The sequence below is a fragment of the Oreochromis aureus genome, linkage group 22 (assembly GCF_013358895.1).
Source record: "Oreochromis aureus strain Israel breed Guangdong linkage group 22, ZZ_aureus, whole genome shotgun sequence".
NCBI classification, from domain to species: Eukaryota; Metazoa; Chordata; class Actinopteri; order Cichliformes; family Cichlidae; genus Oreochromis; species Oreochromis aureus.
Genome location: NC_052962.1, coordinates 19,671,935 through 19,689,846, shown reverse-complemented (window position 1 = coordinate 19,689,846; position 17,912 = coordinate 19,671,935). Strand labels below are relative to the sequence as shown.

Here is a 17,912-nt window from a genome sequence, read left to right as displayed (position 1 = left end):
TCTGGGGCAGACGTTTGAGCTTTAACGCTTTCTGTGCAGACGCTTTAAAATCTTACAGTGAAGGCAACTTTTCTCAAACGCTGAGGGTTTTAACTCAACATGCAGATTCTTATATTTTCTTTTGCCAATTTGTTACGTCCTTCCGTTGCCTTCTTTCTGCCATAATTTTGATTGTGGGGGTACGAATACTGCTATCTGAGAAGTAGGAGGTCATTGCTGACAGAAGCTACTTTTAGCTGCTCCTTCACCACAAGAGATCGCCTCAGCAGGCAACGCTGCATGTTTGGTTTGGCAAAGCCCTTCCTGACGCAAATTCAAACCAGCGACCTTTCATTTGCCAAGTGATTTATTCTCACTAATATTTTTAGAAGATTCTGTTGGTCCTTCTGGCCTTCATCCAAATTTTCATTCTTAACCAGTCTCAACCAGTTTTACCCGATTCCCATCAAAATATGCAGGCATCTTGCTGGAGACACCAGTAAGTTCAGTCCCGAGTTTGATGACATTTCAGTGAACGTTGTGTGAAAGTTAGACAATCCCAAAATCTGCGACAGTCCCACACACAATTGGTGAATGTATCTGTAAAGCTGTCCTCTGTACAAAACATTCACTTTTTACCTAACTGCACATGAGGTGTTTATGTACCATCAGTAAATTGTAGCTTTTTCCTATTCTCCCCTTCAGTAGTTACATGAAAGGTGACTGTGGACACATTATTTCTAATAATCTCTTTTTGCTGCTTGCAGGTGAGGAGGGGCGCCTGGCGTACGAGCAGCTGGACACTGTGCCGGGGGAGATGATCCGTCTGGGCACACGGCGAGGAAACGCCGTCACCACTGCCTTCTGAGCCATCGCTGAAAAGAGAAACGGACTGCACCCGGACCTCCGAGGACAACACTTGCCTCCTTAGCTCAACCCACACAGCACACCTCACAGGGCTGTTAACGACTGATCTGTTCATCGATCTGCTTTCTAGCAACAACAAACGTTTTCACTTAAACTGCAGTTGATCACTGTTACTCACTGCCTCCTGAAAGGAAGTAACACCAAACAAGTTGTCTTAACCACAAGGACACATAACCTAGACCCCTCCTGACGCACGCTTACACTCCTCGTTCCTCCATCGCCTCCGATTTCCGACTCCTACTCCTCTCCACGCTGCTGTCTGAGCCAGGCACACACCGGTCACGTTAAGTTGAATTGGAAAGCACAAATTTGGACTGGACACAAAGCGGCTGAGAGCTGCTCCAAAGACTGTGGAAATCAAGCACCGGGTCTTCACCCTCTTGTCAAAAAGGCTTCTCAACACCCGTCTCACGCACTCACTGAATAATCTCGATTTTTACAGATTTATTGTACCACGCAATATACTATGATCTTTGTATAATCACTGTTAACACGCGTTCACCTAGATTAGAAGTGCTTTCTGACGCTTTCGGAAGACCTGCACTGTTGTAAGGCGTGTAAATATGGCTTAGTTTACACGTGATACACGTGGTTGTGTTCAAGACGTAATTTTCAGGGATTCTCGTGTGGTTGAAAGACCTGTGTGTTTTTTGGCAGGGAGGAACATTAATAAGATGAGGTCACAGCGGTCCAGGGGAGACGGGGGGTTTAGCACAGTGCCCAGCGTTCACTCACGCAGCAGTTTGCGTCTGAGATTTCTCCTACTTGCAGTTTAACAAGTGCAATTTTTTCTGTACATATGTGATTTTTTTGTTTTTTTTCCTTTTTTCTTTGCACCTGGCTGACACGTGAAGCCCATTTGATATCGTCAGCTTTTGACCTTTTGAGCCTCGTTGTGGCTGAGCTGGCACATTACACAAATACTCTTTTTGTAAATGTATGTTTTGTTTGTTTTTCCTACAAGGTCAGGAGCCAGTCGAGGGCAATAAACTAGGCAGAGGACCTCATGAGAATGCACTTTCTCAGCAGTTGTGCAGAGAGGATCAGTTGAGGCAGCACGCGAGCTGATAGCAGGATAAGACATTAAGCTTTTGGCCTTTTCTGCCACACTTTGGGTCTGCTCCATGCGAACGGTTTAATGGGAACACTGACCCAGGGGAGGCGTCTATCTCCAGCTTTTCTCATTGTAACTGTACTACTGAGTCTGGTGCTGCTGCACAGTGACAAAACTCACACGTCATATATTTATTATTTACGCCTTGTTATTCTAATATTCTGTCATGTTATTTTGTATTAGAGCAGACCACATTGTTATGTAAATGATTGTATATTTATGCTCTACTTTCAGGTCTGGTATTTGAATTATTGTCTTTTGTTTAAGAAGGCCTCTGTGTTTTTACCATACGACTCGTGCTTGATTATAATTGGGAGTTTATTTTCAACTTAATTATATTAGATTGTTATTTTGGAGAATATTAAGATGTGCTAATAGTAATTATAGATTTTGTTTTCCCTAAAAGGTCCCCAAACTAACGGGGCATTTATATGATAGAGATGTTACTTTATTAAGTAGATTTACTATAACCAAAGGAAAAATCTTGGGATTTTGAAATGGTCTTTTAATAAGAGCTCATCCAGGAGAATGTATTTTCAATACAGCGTGTACATTTGGACCAGAACCCTCAGACTTATCTTTGGAAGCACAAAAAGAAAAAAGGCGAACCCGTAATATGAGGATCTCGTTACATCTGGTTGTAACTGCACAATCCAAAAGCCATATTAAAAAGCAAGTGGTTAGTATTTTTATGAAAGGTATTCTTTTTGTAATATAATCTGTAAATGCGTGAAGTTGATACTAAAAGTTGTTTCTTTTTTACTTTCATGCAGCCTTTTGCAAAACGTGGTCCAAATTTAAATTCCTTTTCGAGATGTGAACAGCATTACAGTATCTTGGTCCAGTAACTCACTCTGTGTCTAATTTTCTCTCTTCACAAACTCGCTGTTGACCTGTTTAACAAGTTAATTGGTGGACTGTTCAGTTCCTTAGCACCGTATATAATACAAGGTGGCAAAATGTGCACATTTAGGTTTTAATAACTGCTGAAACTGAACTTCACCCATCTTCGTGGTCAATAGCTTCAGTACTGATTCATGTGGTTGCACACTGCTCTTCTCTGTCGTGGTTCCTCTGCTCATCAAGAAGTTGCAATAAAGTTTATTTTTGCATAATTAAAAACTGGATTTTTCTTTCCCCACACAGAGTCCATCCATTCTCTTCTGCTTATCCTCGGCAGGGTCATGAGGGGGCTGGAGCCTCTCTCAACTGAGTCTTAAAAAACAAATTCTATTTAAATCCTACTGCTGAGTGTATATGCAAATCCATACATAATTGATCTGACTGTTACAATGACACAGGAGCTAGATTTTATATGGAAGAGTGGGGGCACACACACGCTTAAGTCTCAGGTTTTAGTCGAGTGTAGATTTGACCATTTTATACTGTTAAGATGTGACAGAGCCTAAGCCAGCGATGTCAAACTCATTTTACATTGTGAAGCACATACAGTGCACTCTGATCCTAAATGGGCCAGACCACCAGTTTAAGTCAGTTTTTCCTTCCATAGCACGGTAACAAAGACATCTCTAGTTAAGGTCATTTGTGTGTCACTTTCCTGTAGTATGAAAGGCTATTGGGGAGGTCTTCATCAGTGAGAAAAGCTGCGACGCTTATCAAAATATAGAAAACTTCAAGATTTATCCCAACACCACCCAGTGGACCGATTGGAGTCTTTGGCAAAGCCAAGTCTGACCCCTGGGCATATGTTTGAAACCCCCTGGTCTAAGCTTATCCTCAAACAAGCTTAGTGTATACTGCAAACACTGCAGCATAAAGGTTGCACAAATGCTCTTGCCAAATTAGAAGCACATTTGAGTGTTCTACTCTGCAAGTGAATAATACCTTTAGACTGACAAAACAAATTACATCAGTAGGAGAGGACAAAAAAAAAAAAAAAAAAAAAAAAAAAAAAGTCAAGATTTAAAATATAGAGTTTATTTACACCAATTTCACAATTTTACAGTGAGGCAGTATTTCAGGGCCATGCCCTTTGCCACATCTGGCAGTAAATAACTGACCAACAGTGAACATTTAACTTATCACAACAGGGAAAAACAGGTGTTCAAGTAAAATTTGTAAACACTGTCAGCTCAACAGGAGCCGCAAGACAAATCAAGTGCCAAAAGAAGCACGTTGAACAAGCATTTTAGTTACACCTGCCAAAGGTAAACTTCTTTTAGACTAATTGTTGTGGACACCCTGACATGCCTCACCTTTACAGAAGTAAAGGTGAGGCTGAAGTCTTTCAGGTGCCAGCAGCTTAGTTCACATCTGTACTTGTCTTCCTATGACACATCAAGGGGTCATCTGTTAAAGGAAACCTTCACTGGCTTAGTTTCCTAAGACCCTTAAAAACTTGAGCAAGCAATGATGAAAAAAAAAAAAATAAAAAATAAAAAATATTACATTAAAAAAAATTGCAGGCTGAATTTAGAGTACAGACACCTCTTTAAAGCTCATCTCCTTCAAACGAAGTACTTGTTGCAGTCAAAGCTTACTCAGGTCAAAATGTCAAAGTCATGCAGCATTAGTTCTGGAGTCCTGAGGGTCCTGGTTCTTCATCTGATAGCTCTTCTGCAGAGCCGTGACTGTAGTCTGGATCGTTTTCATGGTGATCTGCCAAGTCGTCATTGTAGTCTTCATCTTCAGCATCATCTTCATCAAGGGCAATTCCTCTGACCTCATCCAGATTGTCAGGAGATTTCCCAGTCAGTCTCTTTAAAAAAAACAAAAAAACAAAAAAAAAAACAAAACCACACAAAACATACACCATGTTTAATTTACCAACAGACCCATCTGCAGTCCTGTCAAGTTTATCCATCCAACTCTTCACCTGGTTAAGTACTCTGCTCAGGGAATTTGGGTTTAGCTTAAGAGGCTGAAATTTTCACCACCAAGCGACTACTTTGTGCCCACTGATTAAACAGAATGAGTCCAAAATTGTGAATGCAATGCTGCAGCAAGTAGCCACATTTGTTAAACTTGATCAGACATATGTTAAGATTTAATTAAGCAAAGCATTTGTCTCTAGACAGGATGGGCAGTTTATTTTCCCCCAGTGGACCAAAGAAAACACTGGATCTGTTGAGGCTGCACCAATAAACTGACCTGCAATCTGTTTAAAGTTTGTTTAGTGATACATTTTAAGCTTACTGGTGCATCCCTCCAGTTTCACGTTCTCAAAACTGTCCACAGTAATGTTGGTACACAGCTGATAACATTAACAGCATTGTAAAAAAAAAAAATAGTTTTTGGCCACAACTCAGCATGCAGTCAAATTTTAATACCTACCTCAATCATGTCAGCCATGTACTGGACATGTTGAGCGAGCTCCTGCAGCTCTTCATTTTCACTCTGAAGCTTCGTTATCTGCTCATCTCTGGCCTCAATGCTTTTGTGGAGCTGAAACAAAAAAGCAAACACTAAGTTAAGACAGCCTCCTACACATGGGAGGTCTAAACCAGAAAAGTGCTTCACGTTAATACACTGTACAGGAAATTTAGCCAAACAATTTAGGAGTTACAGGAATAGTGAAGCAGTGTACATGAATGCAGAAAAATGCCAGCATTAGCACCTTTCATATAGAGGAGAATTCAGTGAGCTTCAGAGTTACTCAAGTGCCAGCTGGTCAGTAGCCAAAGGGGCGAGCGTGGGAACAGCTCAGTTTGCAGCTAAACATTATCAGACTCTCAGTGATTAACTCACCTTCTCATTCTCCTGTAGAACATTGTACAGTGCTTTCCGTCGCTCCTCTGCTACCTCTTTCCAGTAGGTGGAAGGTGGAGTTTCTACAACAGCAGCAGAGGGTTTACATCAGAGTTTGAGATAAAGTTAAAATTTGTGACCATCTAACAAACCATGTGCTGCCTTCTCTACCTTTGACCATGAGCTCATATGCTTCATTGGACATGCCATCTATTAACCCATCAGCTGCTTCTGTTTGAGTGGATTTTACTTCCATCTTGACTCTCTTTGAACCTCTGATTTGCTCAGCTGTCCAATTCTTCCGCTTTGGACCAACCTTTCCTGCCTAAAGACAAAGTTTCCAAAATTTAGGCTTGAAAGATGCAATTTTCATGAGTGATTCAACATCTACAAGTCTTATCTCATGCAAGCCAATTTGGACAGTTACTACAAACCTGAGTTGACCTCCCCAGGTCAGAGTTAACCTGACGAACTTGCAGGGTTTGCCTGGCAGGTCCCATAGTCTTTTGAGAAGGTGTGAAAAGGCTCTGAAAGGCATCCAACACAAGTAACCGTTACTGTATATCTGATTAGATCACAACATGCTAACAAAACAGAAGGTGAGACTCCCCCCTCCCCCTGATTAGCCTTTAGAAACTAAAGATTGAGTCACATGGGAAAGTAGCAGGACCCATGTTCTCATTCTCAAAGCTTCTATTCAGCAAGGATTAGCATCACTTCACAAGCTTTACTTTAGTTACACTGTCACCAGGAGAAAGGGCATAAGTGAGGTGCCATAACAGCAGTGCCATGTGCAACAGACCTACAGGTGTGCAAAGCGCGGGTAGGGCACAAATTCTTAACAGCCGTGGGAAAGTCTCTCTTCAACGATCATTACAGAGCAGCCAGAAAGCATAATTTGTTAATGTTTGGCCACAGCTTCACAAGACTGCTAGGGTGTTTTGTATAATGGGTGATTAAGTTGTGAGTGGGCCTTTTCCTTAAGGAACAGCAAAGTAGAAACGAAAACAAATGTAATTTTGTTTAAGTGTAAGCAATAACACACCGAACTGCTCAGCAATATGATGCATTTAAATGCCACTTTACAGGAAATACTACATTTAAGTGCCTTTCCACACAACCCAACCCTGAAGTGTCCTTTAGGACTGACCTTCAAACCATTTACAGCAGATGGCTTTGTTCTGTTGAGACTACATGTCCAGAGACTGCTGCAGCTGGATTACACATGTATAATCCAGCTGTAGCTCCTTATGTACATAAGGGAATAAAGACAACAAAGGGAAGGGGCAATCCTGGCCTTCTATATTTACATGGAGGTTTTTGGTTTGGGAGTTTAAAAAAAATATATAAATAAAATATTGACCCTCACCCAAAAAGAATAAGAATTTAATGCTCTCTAAAATTATACCATTCACCCAAGAAATGTAGTATATGAGACATTTGAGCACTATTAGTGAAATGATTACCACCAATGACTACACTTGAAAGTCAAAATGACGAAATAACTTAAAAGCCTTGGTACTTACCTTCATGTTCTCATTGGACTTCTGGTGGCTCTGCTTTACTTTTCCACTGACGTTCATTTTTTCTCGAAACCTGAGCCAGGACAAGTAGTACACAAAGAACGCCTGATTTTTAATTAGCAAAAACTTTTTTTTTTTTTAAAACTAATTAAACCTCTAGCTGTCTAGCTTACCATTAACTAGTGATTCTACCCACTTAGAAACTCTATTCTATAAGGAAAGGAGTAAAGGTCTAAGTTTCACCACGTTTAGAACAAGCCAAAGTAAGAAGGCCTCGAGTCAGCTGGAGCTTAAGGAAAAACAATCAGCCACGTTTAAAGAAGGCAAATTAGCCGACATGAAAGATACTTAGGGTGATAACTGTAGATAAAAAAAAAACTAAAAACATTTAATATAAAAACATTAACAGAACTTACCCTATCTGCTTGCTTTTTTTTTTTTTTTTTCTTAACCTCAGTTTCCCGTTCGTTCGACTCTTCTCCGATACTCCCGCGCCAGAGGCTTAAATACGCCCACTCCGTCACGTGAGCAAGTGGCCAGTGAGGCGCATGCTCACAAAGAATTATTTTTTTTGCACCGTTGTTTTTTTCCCCCTCGTGCGGTCACGTGTCAACGCACGTCATATCTTTGTAGTTGACTGTGCAGCCATTTTGGGGGAGGCTGTAGACCGTCTAGCTTGTATGTGCCATTATTAGCTACCTAAAAAACCACGCAAACAAAGAAACCAAACGGAAAAAACGTTGGACGACACGTCGTTAAATATGGGCCCGCCGGGAGACAGAAAACTCCACATGTCGACTGAAAGAACGGAGGACTTGAGCTGGATTGTCGATTTATCTTGACATGGCATGCGGCAGGGCGAGCCGGAGGTTGTGACGACTGAAGAAAAGGAGAGAAAGAAAACAAGCGCAGCAAACACCTCGAAACTTCAGACGTGGAAAGCGGGGGGTTGATTTTTTTTGCTTAGCTAACAATTATTTCGCCGTTCAACATTTGTCGTTGATTGGCTATAATTGATTCCCCCTGGGCTGATTCTGTTTTTTTGTCGATGAAGTAGTTAACAAGGCACGACTGAAGCACATTATACTTAGCGAAAATGGTGTAAACGGTTAGTGAGTGAAGCTCGCAGGTCTCTTAGACTCAAACAGCACTGGCAGTCACATTGAGCCGAGGAGGTGGGGGAAATGTAAACGCGTGGAAAGATGACTGTACGCTAAGCTAGGTGATCACACATAGGCCTCAATTAAGCCAATCAGTCAGATGATAAGATGTAGCTATATCGCTGGCTCACTACTAGTTAGTGTCGGAAGTGAATGCCTAGATTAGCCTGCTAGCTCACCTTAGCTAGTGTGCTAAAAATACGCCCACATCATGACTATCGGCAGTGGCAGCAACAACACGGGCTCTGGGCCAAATGAGTGGCAGTAAAAGTCACGGAAATGTCAAGTTACTTTCGCAGTAGTCTTCGATGTTACCCGGTGCCAATATCTCCTGGCATCTGTGTTAACCTGCCATCTTCGTCTGTATCCCCAGTCCGTCTATAACACGCACATAACAGCGTCTGCACGGAAGCAAAAAGACAGCCATGGATGAGGGACTTTGAAATGACCCAAACGATAGAATATTTGTCTGCTTGCTGTAGTCCACAATCTCAATTGCAGAAAACTAGCGATATGGGTTTTTGCAGCAGCGCTTTCTGCTGATTTCAGTACCATCTATAGGAGGGAAAAGTTGAGTCATTTGAGTTGCTGTTTTAATTTAAATCGCTGTTGTAATCCCTCTATGGCAGGTTGAAAAACGAAGCTCACGGTCCTTGAAAGTCATGTCTTAAAACATGGATTTCTGATCAAGCGTAAAGGAGATGTAGTCTTAGCTTGTCGACCATTCCCCCCCTCCTCAACACTGCCCTTTTTTCTTTTTTTTTAACAAAACAATCGAAATGACTTAGTTTTGTTTCAGATTTATATGACCTTTTAAGTTCGTAGTTGGTATACTGAGGATCTAGCCTAGAGTTTTGATGCGTTGTTTCTGCAAAGGGTAGCCAGCTCCATCCTTTATCAAACAGAAAGTAGAGAGTGTAGCCAAAATATACTGCAGAAGAGGAGAAGACACTACCATCGAAATCCAACCATGGGGGACCCAACTTCACGCAGAAATCAAACACGAAATCGACTTCGAGCTCAACTTCGGAAGAAAAGGGAATCTTTGGCTGATCAGTTTGACTTCAAGATTTATATAGCCTTCGTTTTCAAAGAAAAGGTTTGTCAGCACTACAGATCCACTCATGTTTGTTCCTCATTGTACAACCAAGCAATGCCTTAAAATATCCCCCCTCCCTTTTTTTTCATTACAGAAGAAGAAGTCAGCACTTTTTGAGGTAGCCGAAGTTGTGCCAGTGATGACCAACAACTATGAAGAAAATATCCTACGAGGTGTGCGCGATTCCAGCTACTCTCTCGAGAGTTCAATAGAGCTCCTGCAAAAAGACGTTGTGCAACTACACGCGCCCCGATACCAGTCAATGCGAAGGGTGAGGCACAACACCATTTGAAAGGGGGAGTGTATGGAAAAGTAAACATTTTGTGTCATGTTAGCTGTCTTTGTGTTTTTACAGGATGTGATAGGCTGCACTCAGGAAATGGATTTTATCCTATGGCCACGCAACGATATCGAGAAGATCGTCTGTCTGCTGTTCTCCAGATGGAAGGGGGCCGATGATGAACCCTTTAGGCCTGTTCAGGTCAGTCCTTAGCACCTTAGGTTTGGTCAGAACTATAGAAAGTTATAAATATCATCTTTGTGTATACTATTTTTTTTTTTAAATCACCTGCACAGTGTAGCCATTTTAAATAGTAAAACAAAAAGCATGTTATCAGCAAATTCAATTTGGCAGCCAGTTTCCCAGACATGTATGAAGTTCAGTCCTCAACTAACACAAAACACTGCGAGTTTGTAGCCTGAGACTAGACTTAATCTGTGTCTGGGAAACTGAGACTTTACATAACAAAACTTTGTCCTTAGTTCTTAAGTCTGTCTCATTTACAGGCCAAGTTTGAATTTCATCATGGAGACTACGAGAAGCAGTGCTTGCATGCTTTGGGTCGAAAAGACAAGGCTGGAATGGTCATGAACAACCCAACTCAGTCTGTATTTCTCTTCATGGATAGACAGCACTTACAGGTACGTCGCATCACTGAAAATAAAATGTAACTTTCCTGAAAAGAGGAGGAAAAACCCTGAAATGGTCTTGTTAACAGACTTTATCACAAATGTTGTCCACATTCTTTCAGACTCCTAAAACCAAGGCCACAGTTTTCAAGTTGTGCAGCCTCTGCCTGTACTTGCCCCAGGACCAGCTGACCTGCTGGGGTGTGGGAGACATCGAGGATCACCTCCGCCCTTACATGCCTGATTAAGGCTTCTTGCTCCACCCAGCCACACAGAGGGGGAATGAAAAAGAAAAAAAAAAGCCTTTCTCCCTTCCTCTTGCCTAAGCCTTCAGAAGCAAATTGATGTACTCATCTCCATCCTTTTTTCCCTTTAAGATGTGAACTTATGCTTGGATCTCCTTTTTTGTTTCTACTTGTTCTACCTTCCCTGACCTGAAGCTGATTGAGTTCCCATCCTTCATTTTTTTTTTTTTTCTGCCTCATGCTCCCAGTGTGCCCCCACCCCTCTTCTCCCTACCATTTTTGGATTTATCCCTCACCTTTTTTTTCCCACTTCCTCCTCATTCCCTGCTTCTCACTCACCTATTTTTGTTCATTTGAACCTGCACGAACATTGATTTTGAGTGGTTGGTTGTTCTCTTGGAGCTGCACTGTCAACAGCACCGGTCATTGAAGGAACTCTTTATGTTGCATCAGAACAGGAACAAACAATACACAGGTCATCATGGTGGTTCTCACATGGACGCGTTTTATATCCTTGTTGTCATAAGAAATGATTGTTAAAGCTTGTAATGTCACACAGGTGTCTAGAACATCTTTACGCAGTCTTGTGACCGAGGACAGGTGTGGAGAGGTGTTTAAACACCCGTGTAAGCAAAGAGATAACGAGATGAACAGTATCTGTCAAATCATATGGTGTAGGTATCGCTTCTTATGAACCGCCTTAGTTATTTTGCTGGACTTTCAAAGATGGTTTGGTGTCATTTGCTTTCCTCTGAAACATGCTAGGCAAGCCTTCGCTAAAACCTTGAGTGACTTGAAAGGTGTTTTACACACAAAGTTGGTTAGATGTTGAGGGTCATGTTCACTGTTCAAGCACTATTCATTTGAGCTACTGAAATCTGATGTTTTTATGTTTGTTTTATTGGGGATGTGGTTTGGTGAGTAACTGAAATGGCGACATTTATTGTTTAACATACCTAACAAAAGTTGCTGAAAGCTAATTCTTTTATTTTTATTTGACCTACTAAAAGTGAGATAATTTGCCACCATGCTCATCAAATTAAATTGGGTTTTGCAGGCTTGCTTGTCAAAGAATATTACGCACATATAATTTTGCTTCTTGTTGATTCAGTGTGTTCACTTTAAAAGGATGTAAGGCGTGTAACTTCTGGAGTTTTTTCTCTGTTGGTTCTCAAATCAATACTGCTGAGCATATCCCAATACAGTGCAAATTCTGAAAGCATCACTCTTTGTCCATTTGCTTTTATTGCATGCGCACGAATCATTGATACAGTCTTTCAATCACGAGGGGCTCTGATCATACAATAACCACTGATGTCAATTTAACAGTTAATGGCAAATATTTAACAGCAGGAAATAAACATCAAGTAACCACCAGCACAAGCTTTGTGACACCCACCACTGAAGTACTGATTCCTGTTATTACAAACTTATTTACAGACAGAGAGAAGCTGTTTACATCTTCACTCTTGCTTTGACACTACAGACAGATACAGAGTGAGAAGCTTCAGCTGCTGCCAAGGTGTTTGGTGTGTCTTCCTTGTGCGATGATCTTCCCTGTAACCTTGTTGGTGAGGTCCACTGTGGCAAACGCCAGACTCCGTCCCTGTTTCAGAACCTGAGCGGTGATGAGAACATCTTCTCCCATCTTAGCAGCGTTCATGTACCTATGAGACAGTTACAGCTTTTGTAGTTTATCGGGGAAATTATCAGACAGATTAGGAAAGCCTGCAGGGGGTTAAGATTAATCCTGTGAGGTGTAATTTAACCCTCAGTGCGCTAAGCTGAGTATGTGATTTCTGACTTTCAACATTTATTCTTTAGTCTTGGCAATAAGTGAATAAAGCTACTTTCAGCTGCTCCCTGCATTAACACATCTGATGAAACCCCAAAGGGATTTGTCTCCTGGGATCAAGCCAGGGACCTTTTTCTTACTGGGCGATTCTGTAAAGCGAAGCAAATAAAAATTCTAATCAACAAGGGGAAAAAAAACTATGTATATATTTTTAAAGTACTTTTCTCTAAAATGTGGGGTCATGACTCATCACTCTTCATGAGTTTGACCTCACAGGGCTAAGAGAAGCCGGACACTACAGTTTAGGTGGTATTAAATATCCTCATTTCTGAGTGCAAACCTCTTCCTATTCTGGCTGCTCCCTTCAGGAGTCGCCATCTTTCTCCATCTCATCCTATCCCTAGCATCACACCAACCCTCTGCATGCCCTCCCTCACTACATCTATGAATCTGCTATATATCAGTATATCCAGTATCCCTCAGAGGTGGAACATGTACACACATTCATCAACTAGCAGTACAGATACTTGCGTTTAAAAATACTGTGGTAAAAGTTGAAGTATTAACCTTCTTTACTCAAGTAAAAGTGAGAGGGCTTCTGAGCTGTACTCAAATATAAACATAAACAATATAATAAGTAGTTCTTTGAAGGACATATCCACCAGCTTTTTTTGTACAATGCTGCCTGAACCTCATTATGAATATAGTTAAATAACTTACGAATAGTTAAATACGAACTTGATCTCAACTTAAATTCTAATGACTACTCTCAGTTTTAACAGCAGTTATTTATTTAGAAGACAAGCAGAGAAAAACAGAAAAAAAAGCATCTGTTATTGCTGCCTTCTCTATTGCAGGAAAATGAGTGAAGTCAAGGATTAAAATGGGATTCAGCAGGTATGGGACTCTTCAGTTCAGGTGTAGTGCCAGCATGGAGTAAAGAATATAATATAGAATATATATGGGACATAGTGTGTGATAAACTACAAACTGTTTTTGCGTTTTCTGATATTTATTAAGCCTTTATAAACAGTGCATTTGAAATTGACCTGCCACTTAAAAAAGCATCACCCCCTTTATGCTTGCTCCTCTTCTGCAGTTCTAGCTAGATGCTGAAATACAGTGACCACAGCTTATTAAGCAAAAATGCAGTTCTGAATGTCACCTTAACCTCCTGAGTATAGTGCTATAAATGATACGCAGGTAATATATTTTTTCCTTTTTCATCTTGTTGTGTGCGATAAGCCCAGCTGATGGATACACCAGTAGGACTGTCTTGTATATGTTATTGTTCCTTTAATTTAGGTTCAAATTGGTTTGCTGTTTGAAGGTGCACAGCGATGAGAAATAAAAACTTGATAATGTGTTAAACATAAAGGAACGAGCCTGTTGTATTTGTGTGAAAATGCTAAAACCATCTCACCCTGACCTGTCCCTGGTCACTCCACCACCTGGTGGCTATCCCAAGCACAGATGAATGGAATAAAGATAGTAAAGTAATTTTGGACTAAGTGTTCACATTCACCCATTTATGAGGAAAACAGAAATAGTATAATGTACAAAAGGTGACGGAGTAAAAGTAAAAAATATGCTACAACCATGTCTGCAGCACATACTGCAAAACATTAAAAAACTTAAAGTTAGAAAAATGCATGAAAACAACCCTACACGAGCACAAGTCTGCTTGGTGGCTGGGTCCGTGTTGAAGGACCCTATGAAGGTTCATTTTACGTACTTCACCTGAACCTTGAACCCTGCCTACTTTTCACAGGCAGATCTGCCTTATGCCAGAGTTTTGAGGCTTAAAATCTGTTCTTAGAAAGACTGACAACAGTTATGGACTCACGTTATATTCATATCCACGCTGACCCCCGGTGCCCCCCTCTCACTGTACATGATAGCCATGGTGGAGACGACATCAACCAGTGTGGCTGTCAGCCCGCCGTGCAGCGTCCCTCCCCGGTTTGTGTGCTCTTCGTCTACTCGCATCTCACAAACCACTTTACCGGGGCTGGCAGACAAAATGTCCACCTGAAGAAAACACAGAGCTGTTTTTAGATCAGCGCAACAATACAGACACGATCCGGCTTTTCTCTGCGCTCACAGTCACAGAAATAAGGCTTAAAATCAAAAACTAATTGGCGCAAACTGTCCATATTTACCTTGCTAAGTACCCTGTCGAAGCCTGGGCTATCCACCATAGCTCTCATTACATGTTTTAAGGAATTTAAAGTAAGCGCAGCCATTGTTAACTGCACGGTGTGTGTGTTTAACACCTTTTTATGCGGCCAATGTCAAACTTCTGTTTATCTTACACCGCCGGAAACTGTGGCGTGCCTCAAAACGGTCCGGGTGAAACTTTAACATGCTAGCCACAGTAAAGAAGGTAAACACAGCACCGCGTGCGTATAAAATTTTAATTTTATTAGGGTTTTTTTCCAAGTCTTTTTTTTTTTAATTAAATATTTTTGATAATACAAAGTAGACTTTAATGGCATGGAAACGTATGGGATGGGATGTCAACCCTAAAAAGTCTTATTTAAGGCTTACATTTATCCAAAGTAGAAACTATTTAGCAAGTTCACCCGGAAGTATTTCATGGGTACACCATAGAGAGCTTGCAGAGAGAAAAGATGGGCTAATGTTTGTTTTTAATTTTTTTTTATTTCAGATGTCTTTGTGTAAAACTGGTGTCTAGTAATGATGGCTTCTACCTCGGAGTCGGACACACCGTCAGTTTCTAACTTGGAGGAAAAAAGAAGCCACCTCTGTAACGAGTTTGCAGCCATAGCGGGAACTGACAGCGCCGTGGCTCAGTGCTACCTGGCTGAGAATGACTGGGAGATGGAGGTACATAGCTACACCAGCTGTGTGTAACTCTGGTGTTGTAGCCGGAGTCCAAATGGGTGTTTTTAATTGCACTCAGCACAGCTGCGGGTTATTTTACTGATTAAATGAGAGCCTGTAGCTAAAAACATTACATTGCTGCTGATGCTGATGCTGGACGGATGTATATACAGCCAAGGCCTGATATTTTTTTATTTTTTAGCCCTGTGATAAGCAGCACATTCCTGTCTCTTTTCCTTCAGAGAGCCTTGAACTCATTCTTTGAGGCAGACATGGAGAGAGTGTTTGATGTTGAGGAGCTTCCAGAGAAAGACACCACCCCCAAAGCTAAGAGGCAGAAGGTTGAAGATGCCCCTCCTGCAAACTGGTGAGTCTGCTGTCTTTTCTGTGTATGGTGAAGTTTACTTATGACTCTGTGCATTTTAGCCAAACTGTCTGTGGAAACATTTGCAGCATAGATTTGACTGCAGATAGTCCTGCTACCACACGGAAACCTTCAGAAGAAGATGATGGTAAACTGTCCCTGATCACCTGGAACGTGGACGGACTTGATACGGACAACATTGCAGAGCGTGCCAGAGGCCTGTGTTCATATTTAGTCTTGTAAGCATGTGCTACACTTGTTGCACAGTTTTAGGTATCATTTGGAGAAAAATTTACATTTTGCTCAAAGTTCTGTATATTTGATAGTTAATGTAAGTAAAGTAATTGTTTTTACTTTCATTGTTTGTTGTTTTTTTGTTTCATAGATACACTCCTGACGTGGTGTTCCTGCAGGAGCTCATTCCCCCTTATGTCCAGTACTTGAAGAAACGGGCTGTCAGCTACCTGATGATTGAAGGTACAGTATGTTAGATACAGTTGGGCAAAGCACTCGTGTGAAAGATAAAATGGTCATTAATGGCTGAATGCAGTTGAACTGCTTTGGTTTCACTCAGTGTTGCATGAGGAGAGCCATTAGAGACATTTGTAGATATTAGTGACATCTGTGTTGTTCTTTCACTGCTTTTATAAATTCAGACTGTTGTACTAATATGGGGATTATAATTCTGCGGGAGCTGTGACAGGAAGCTCATTTTAACCCTACGAGGTAACCTTCTACATAACCTAACGTGGACCTCCAGAGAAATGTAACTACACATTGGGTCAACACTGACTTGAATGGCATGGAAGGTTGCAGTGTAGGAGTAAAAGAAGTGTCTCATGGAAATTTTAGGGCTTTTATTGACTCGTACAGTTAAGACATTTTAGAGTCTTCAGCACCACTTATTAAAACATTTAAGTCAGAGTGTATATGTTTGAGTCTGTAAGTATACTTTTGACTCTGCGTGGATTAGAGAAAATCTCAAATGAATTCAGACTTTCAATTTGTTTTTCAGTCATTAAAGATGTATGCTTTACAATCATTGCACACTGGAAATAGGACAGTTCAAAGAAGTCATTAAAAGCCCCCAAATTACCATGACATTGATACACACAATGACTATATGTAAACTAACCACAACCGTTAAGTATCTGTGTACACATATAGTTTGCACATGATATTGATACTTGTGTGTATCAGGATGCCTTGACGAAAGATTTGATGTGAAGGGGAACCAAAGCTTAAAAGTCTCCATCTTCCTCTTGACTTGTGTTGACCAGGTGCTGAGGAAGGTTACTTTACAGGGATGTTGCTGAAAAAGTCACGAGTCAAATTTGTGGAGAGTGAGATAGTAGCTTATCCCACCACTCAGATGATGAGGAACCTGCTTGTTGCTCAGGTGTGTGCAAAATCATCTCTGATATATTCTTTGTGTGCATAAGTTCTGCGGAACGGGATACTTAGGATCATTCTCCTTTCCAAAAATCAGGTGATCGTCAACAGCCAGAAGCTGTGTCTGATGACATCCCACTTTGAGAGCTGTAAGGGACATGCTGCAGAGCGGATGAAACAGCTGCATGTGGTGATGCAGAGGATGTCAGAGGCACCTGATGATGTCACCGTTGTGTTTGGGGGAGACACAAACCTGAGGGATGCGGAGGTCAGACACTGCTCCTTCCACTCGCATACAGCCAGTAAACTTGTAACAAGTAATCACAGTAACTCTTTTCTCTGGACCCGTCTCAGGTGACCAAGGTGGGCCTGCCTGCAACTGTCTGTGATGTGTGGGAGCGACTGGGCAAGCAGGAGCACTGCCGCTACACGTGGGATACTAAAGCCAACAACAACAAAACTGTTCCGTATGTCAGTCGCTGTCGCTTTGACAGAATCTACTTCCGCTCGGCTTCCAAGGATGGAGTCCCTCGTCTGGCCCCTGATCACATGGCCTTGGTGGGCCTGGAGAAGCTAGACTGTGGCCGCTACACTAGTGATCACTGGGGAATCTACTGCACCTTCTCAGCTGAATAGAACTACACAAAACAACCAGAAACATGACAGTTAAGCATTTTATTTTAGATCAGCTGCTCTTAAAATCAGAGTAATGCTATGCAGGAAGATGTTCCTCACCTTATTTTAATCAGTTTTATCCTCTAATGTGTGTCTGCTTAAGTGTTTTAGGTGGTTAAAATGACAAATTAAAATATGAAAAGCACCAATAAATTACGTCTTTGTTTTGATATGA

General features: G+C 41.3%; 5 protein-coding genes across 7 annotated transcripts in view; 3 read left to right on the top strand and 2 right to left on the bottom strand.

The window, feature by feature from the left end:
- Positions 1-3,136, top strand: part of ripor2 (RHO family interacting cell polarization regulator 2) — a 62,221-nt gene extending 59,085 nt beyond the window's left edge. For both annotated transcript variants that reach the window (XM_031750150.2, XM_039605821.1), the window contains one exon: positions 747-3,136. In XM_031750150.2, coding sequence (XP_031606010.1) covers positions 747-847 — 101 coding nt within the window. In that variant the 3' untranslated portion in view covers positions 848-3,136. The remainder of the gene's footprint in view (positions 1-746) is intronic.
- An 806-nt stretch (positions 3,137-3,942) lies between these two features.
- Positions 3,943-7,753, bottom strand: gmnn (geminin DNA replication inhibitor). Its single transcript, XM_039605252.1, has 7 exons — positions 7,668-7,753; positions 7,255-7,356; positions 6,163-6,255; positions 5,900-6,053; positions 5,729-5,811; positions 5,315-5,425; positions 3,943-4,739 (listed from the first exon to the last, which is right to left on the bottom strand). Exons 2-7 carry the CDS (start codon positions 7,309-7,311, stop codon positions 4,551-4,553), a joined length of 687 nt encoding a protein of 228 aa, XP_039461186.1. The 5' UTR covers positions 7,312-7,356; positions 7,668-7,753; the 3' UTR covers positions 3,943-4,550.
- A 143-nt stretch (positions 7,754-7,896) lies between these two features.
- c22h6orf62 (chromosome 22 C6orf62 homolog) lies at positions 7,897-11,889 on the top strand. Its single transcript, XM_031750146.2, has 5 exons — positions 7,897-9,510; positions 9,605-9,781; positions 9,866-9,991; positions 10,297-10,431; positions 10,542-11,889. The coding sequence occupies exons 1-5, from the start codon at positions 9,382-9,384 to the stop codon at positions 10,665-10,667; spliced, it is 693 nt and encodes a 230-aa protein (XP_031606006.1). The 5' UTR covers positions 7,897-9,381; the 3' UTR covers positions 10,668-11,889.
- On the bottom strand, positions 10,974-14,800 carry acot13 (acyl-CoA thioesterase 13). Its single transcript, XM_031750149.2, has 3 exons — positions 14,622-14,800; positions 14,306-14,490; positions 10,974-12,331 (listed from the first exon to the last, which is right to left on the bottom strand). Exons 1-3 carry the CDS (start codon positions 14,703-14,705, stop codon positions 12,172-12,174), a joined length of 429 nt encoding a protein of 142 aa, XP_031606009.1. The 5' UTR covers positions 14,706-14,800; the 3' UTR covers positions 10,974-12,171.
- Positions 14,801-14,842: 42 nt separating this feature from the next.
- Positions 14,843-17,890, top strand: LOC116328372 (tyrosyl-DNA phosphodiesterase 2-like). Of its 2 annotated transcripts, XM_031750144.2 has the most exons (8): positions 14,843-14,861; positions 15,131-15,309; positions 15,549-15,673; positions 15,760-15,909; positions 16,056-16,147; positions 16,951-17,069; positions 17,160-17,330; positions 17,417-17,890. In XM_031750144.2, exons 2-8 carry the CDS (start codon positions 15,160-15,162, stop codon positions 17,696-17,698), a joined length of 1,089 nt encoding a protein of 362 aa, XP_031606004.1. In that variant the 5' UTR covers positions 14,843-14,861; positions 15,131-15,159; the 3' UTR covers positions 17,699-17,890. The 2 variants fall into 2 exon arrangements, with proteins under 2 accessions (XP_031606004.1, XP_031606005.1); XM_031750145.2 differs by lacking the exon at positions 14,843-14,861 and having other exon boundaries at positions 15,053-15,309.
- Positions 17,891-17,912: the final 22 nt, after the last annotated feature.